This window comes from Gracilinanus agilis, chromosome 1 (genome assembly GCF_016433145.1).
Source record: "Gracilinanus agilis isolate LMUSP501 chromosome 1, AgileGrace, whole genome shotgun sequence".
Classification (NCBI taxonomy): Eukaryota; Metazoa; Chordata; class Mammalia; order Didelphimorphia; family Didelphidae; genus Gracilinanus; species Gracilinanus agilis.
The window spans coordinates 143,661,955-143,667,063 of record NC_058130.1 but is presented as its reverse complement, the minus strand read 5'-3'; the positions used below and the strand labels follow the sequence as shown (position 1 = coordinate 143,667,063).

General features: G+C 55.1%; 1 protein-coding gene across 1 annotated transcript; it reads right to left on the bottom strand.

Moving 5' to 3' along the window:
• Window positions 1-1,114: 1,114 nt before the first annotated feature.
• Window positions 1,115-4,622, bottom strand: KREMEN2 (kringle containing transmembrane protein 2). The gene is made up of 9 exons (XM_044657157.1): window positions 4,529-4,622; window positions 3,717-3,891; window positions 3,453-3,544; window positions 3,003-3,127; window positions 2,728-2,881; window positions 2,093-2,425; window positions 1,838-1,957; window positions 1,598-1,676; window positions 1,115-1,337 (listed from the first exon to the last, which is right to left on the bottom strand). The coding sequence occupies exons 1-9, from the start codon at window positions 4,620-4,622 to the stop codon at window positions 1,115-1,117; spliced, it is 1,395 nt and encodes a 464-aa protein (XP_044513092.1).
• Between the last annotated feature and the right edge of the window lie 487 nt (window positions 4,623-5,109).

Sequence of the window (5,109 nt, the reverse complement as noted above, 5' to 3'; positions counted from 1 at the left end):
CACAGGGTTCAGTGAGAATCTAATGAATACATATATATCACTTTGCAGCTACATATATATGTATATATAAATGCTATTAGAAAGGAGATAAAGGAAGGAAAATGTAAGAAATGAGAAAGATGGAGAAGAGAGTATAAGGAAAAAGTAAAAAAAAAAAAAAAAAGACAAGAATAGTAACGATAGTGTCAGCTGTAGGAAAGTTTCTAACACCAAATCTTAAGATTTCCAGTCTACCAGAAAGAAGTTCAATCCATGAGGGTTATAGACTCCCTTCCCTTTCTATCTTATTGAAGCCCTGCCTTGCCTCCTCTATTCCTTTCCTTTCATTCTCATGAATCATTTCTAACAATCTCCTTTGCATTATTTCTGCATGGCCCAGCTCCATACTTCATATTTTCTTAAACTCTTTCCCCCTCTTTTAATAATAATTCCAGACCTATGTCCAATAATTCTCCCATATCCAGTTCCCTGGAATATTCCCTTTTCCTCCTGTGCATAACATCTTTAAACCATCCCCTCTCTTTCCCAAGGAAGTAGACTACTCCAGGGTCAGTACAAAAATATGTCCCTTTATTCAAAATCTATGGGTCAGGTCCTTGGCCACTTGTTCTTGACCTGTAACCTCTTCATCAGGTTCATGGAGATTCCTGAAGGGGGAACCATTTTCCAGGAATCTCAGACCTACCCCCAGTTTAGTACATATCATCCTGGATCTTGTCACATTAAGGGATTGCCCCTTACTTCTGGACCTACTGTCTTTTAGCTGTTGTTATATGGTCCTACTGGAGCTGAGTAGAGGGTCCACAGTTCTGTATTTCTTATTGCTTTCGGACTTTAATCATCCTGAGATCACCAGCAAGGCCAATGGTTCGACCACTTCCTATTTGATCTCCCCGCCCCACACCTTCCACTCACAAGTGGGGATGCAGATGTCCAAGGTTTCTATCTCCTTGTTGAACTCTGTCTCCATTTTAGGCGGTCAGTGGAAGGAATAGGAGATAGGACTAGTGAGAAAACCTGGGATGGTCCGAAATGGGCAGATTTCAGAAGATGTGTGGCATTTTGCCCACAGAAGCTAAGTTTCTGGGGGTAAGAGTGGGGTTGCCAGTCTGAGTCAGAGCGCCGAGATGAGGGATCGTAGGGAGCTCTGACTGGAGGCACTGAGGGGCCGGTAGCCCAGAGCTGGACCCTCAGGTGTAGGGTCTCCAGTGGTACAGGGGACAGCTACCCCACGGGGACGGCGATACCAGACGACCCAGCTTCTCCCAGCTCCCCTGACAGGCCCCAGCACCAGTAGTCGCCCCATCAGCCCCTTCCCTGGTGCCAGCATACAGCTCCTGAGAGGGAGGGAGGAGATCAACAGGGTCCTGCCTCCTCTCCCAATCACCAAATCTCCGTCCTATCCCCTCCCAAGGCCCGGGTGATCTGCATTATTCCCCTCCCACAAAGCCCCTATATCCGGGACCCATCCCCCAAGGACCCTGCAGCCTAGCCCCCGGCCCTCCTCAGGGTTTCCCCTAGACTCTGATCCAGACCCTCCCCTCCCGCTGGGGCTGGCCTGGGTCTCTCCTGGGTCTCAGAGGGTCCAGTCACACACCGTTTCCGCAGCAGACGGTAGAAGGAGAAGAGGACGAGAAGCAAAACAGACACCACCGTCACCCCGTAGAAGACCCCGGCTGCAGGGGGATGGAAGAGTCACAGTGAGAATGAAGAAGGGTTTATAGAGACACCACAGAGCAACGACCAACCCAGGGGCAGGTCTGACCCTCTGGAAGTTTAATCAGACTCCCTCCCAATTCCCAGGGCATACAGACTTCTCATCCCCCAGGCCTCTCACCCCCTATTCCAGGGTCCGGATCCCCAGGCCCAGTGCTGCAGTTAGCTCCATCCATGGGGACTGGCAAGGTCTGGGCCAAGCTTTGAGGGGATCCCATGTCCTCAAGAGGATCCCAAAGCCCTGAGGAGAGAAGATCCGGACTTGGAATGGAATCCTGGGCAAGACTGATGTGAGTAATCTGGTCTGCGGAGGCTGAGGGCTAGAATGTACTGGGAGGGGGACACACAGGCTGGGGTGAAGACCATGTCTCCTCACCTCGGTAGGTGAGGGCGAAGCCCTGGGCATGGCCTCGGGGGTCGCTGTGGAAGGTAAGCAGGAGGGCAGCTGTAGGAAGGCGCAGGGGCCCAGGGGGAGGTGGCCTTGTCCCATCAAAGTCCCTCAGTAGCCTGCCGGAACTAGCATCCCGAAACTCCAGCCGATCTCCAGAGTCAGCCAGCTCAAAGAGGCGGAAGGTGAGTTCCAAAGCAGATCCTGGTGGATCTAGAATCCAGCTGCAGTTTCGGTCTGGGCCGTACTCATCAGGAAAATCCGGGGAGTAGATGACACCCTGGGGGGCAGTCCAATTCCCCTGGCAGGAGCCCACGGACACTGCCGGCAGCGGGGGAACGAGGTCTAGTCATCACACAGCTTATGCCCATCCCCTGAGCCCCAGAGTAGTCCAGCCCAGGAGAAAAAATTCAAGTCACACTTGTCTAGGGAGACTCCCCAGGCGGCTCCCCCGCAGGCTTACATTATTCCTTTGACCCCTTCTATCTTTTGCCCCTTCCTCATCCATCAAAACCCAGGCTCCTCCCCCTCCTTAAAAGTCCCGGCCCCCTGGCCCCTAGGCCCCTTACACCGGACCTCTACGGTACAGCTCTTTAACAGATCCGCTCGCTTGTCATACTCACCTTCGTAGATGCCCAGCCTCCCGTCTCCACCGCACAATTGTCCCGGGTGGCCGAAGCAGATCTGGTCACAATCTGTGGCTGGGGCTGGGCGTCCCCTGGCTAGGTCCCCCTCCGAGCCACAGAAACAAGCGTAGCCTGCCTCCACCCCAGCTAGCTGCAGGAGAAAGGTCAGTCACCTTCAGGGCTCTCCCCAAGGCTCCTGGTCCTCACAGCTTCAGGGCTGGGGCAGGAGGGTAGGGATTAAGGGAGAGGGAACCAGGCCAGGTCGGCGTTACCTGGTATCCCTTCATGCGACAGAAGCGCAGGCAGACCTGTACTGTGAGTTTGGTGGAGGTACCACTGGGGCCACTCAAAGCTGGGGGAGCCCCGGAATCCACAAAACAGCCTAAGTAGCCCGGCACTGGAGAAGGAAAGCAAAGGAGAATGGAAACAGGATCAATCCCCAACTCTGACTCCCCTGAGTTCCACTCCACTTACCCCTTCCTATTCTCCCAGCGTGGGGCCTGGGGACTCTGATCTCCGGGTCCCTTCTCCCCCTACCCCCGGGGTCCCAAGTGTTCCGACTGAGCGGTCCCACTTTTAAGTTCCCCAAGCATCAGGTTGTTTCATCCCAACTCTGAACCTACGCATCCCACCCGCTCAGGACCTTTCCCTGCTTCGCCTTCAAGCTATCTTATCCCCTCTAAAGATCCGGTGCTGGCCCGTCTCCCCAGAGCGGGGCTCACTGTGGCATGTGGGGATGTCGCAGTATCGCCAGTAGATCCCTTCCTCTGTTTCCGCGACATAACACCAAGGCTGTACATCTCCATCTGGATTCCTAATGGGGATTGGGGTGCCTATCAGGCCTCATTTCTTCCCCTTGTCTTCCCCTTCTCTCCTCCCCGCCACCCAAGTCCTGGTAAAGTTCACCATCCCCAGAGTCTTCCACAGCAACCAAAAGCGCGCCCCGCTGCCGCCCCTGGCCCGCTCCAGCCCGAGTCCGCTCGCACCGGCAGAAGTTGTGCGCGCCGAGTCCCCAGCGGCCCTGGGGATCCTTGCTGCTGCTGTAGCTGTGCTGTTGCGTCTGGTCCCAGAAGAGGCAGGGCCGGCCACTGCCGCGGGGCCCCGTGCGGTTCTGGCGGCCTCGGTAGTCCGCCCCATTCACCTGGTAGCACTCCGACGGCGCTGATTGCAAGGCCGGGGTTAGGGGCGTCTTGGACCCGCCGCTGTCTAGCAGAAAGCCTTACTCCCTCTTCAACCCTCCCCTCCAGAGGTCCAAACCACGCCTCCACCGCCAGGCCCGAGGGCAGGCAAGCTGACAAGTCAGACAGACAGACATAAACCGGAAAGTGGATCTGGGGGTGGGGACGGTCAGCTAACAGAAGCGTAGTAGGTCAGGAGGTCCTAGGAAGGGAGGGTTAGGGAGATTGGACACCTGGACTCCAGGACGGAAGGAAGCTGCCGTACTGGATGACTGGAGGGAAGGGGGCAGGGGAACTGGAAGGGTCTGGGCGACTATCTTGGATGTTTCAGCCCCCAGACTAGAGGAAGCAGGGAACTGAACCCCTAGATATTGGGAAGGGACCGTACCATGAGATTCCAGAAGGGGAGCAGATTGGGAGCCTGGAGATGAGAATCCCAGAAAGGGAACAAAATACGGAGGTGCTCCAAGAAAGGAGAGAGGCAATGGGGCCAGACTCCCGAGTCCTAGCCAAGTAGGGGTTGGGGAATGGACAGCTCAGTCCCAGGAAAGGAGGACCCGGGGGAACTAAATGCTTGGTTCCCAGAAGAGATGTTGCTTGTGTTGTTTCTGAGGACTCACCTGGGCTGTGCAGGTTCCCCCCGAGGGGCAGGGGCAGGATAGGGGGTAGCAGCGGCAACAACAGCAGGAGGCTCCAGAGATCCAAAGGTCCCATGACCCCCTTTATGGGGAGACCCTCAACATCAGAGACATGGGGCCCTCTAACTGGTGATCCTCCTCCCCAACTGCTTCCAGTCCTGGCTCTCTTATCCTTCACCCACCTCCCTTCCCTTTCCCAAGACCTGGCACCTGCTTTTCTCAATTCCCCCCAAAACTCTCCTCACTCTCTCATGTCTCCTCCTTCACTAAGCTTTTTGAACTCGAGTTTCTTTGGGATTGAGCACTGCCCCCATCTCTGAGTCTTGCTAATTTTATCAACTGGTTTCTGAGGCTCTTCCTCCTCACTACCTCTGACTCTTCTCACTTATCTAAACCTACCTTTCCATAATCTGAGTCTCTGAATCTGCCTTCCTTTATCTTTTGTGTCTCTTCTGAGTCCCTGTCTTAGCTTTCCCCCTGTCTGTCCTGGGTGCCTCCCGCCTGGCTCCTGGGCCTCCCTCTCATTCTCTGTCTCTAATTCCCTCCCTCTCCAGCTCCCCACC

What these genes read in the sequence shown, in the direction of transcription:
- KREMEN2 (XM_044657157.1), bottom strand. Translation starts at nt 4,622, where the DNA reads ATGGGACCTTTGGATCTCTGGAGCCTCCTGCTGTTGTTGCCGCTGCTA. An exon ending in GGGGAACCTGCACAGCCCAG is followed by an intron (nt 3,892 to 4,528) that starts GTGAGTCCTCAG and finishes CCTTGCAATCAG; the next exon opens with CGCCGTCGGAGTGCTACCAG. An exon ending in GGCGCGCACAACTTCTGCCG is followed by an intron (nt 3,545 to 3,716) that starts GTGCGAGCGGAC and finishes AATCCCCATTAG; the next exon opens with GAATCCAGATGGAGATGTAC.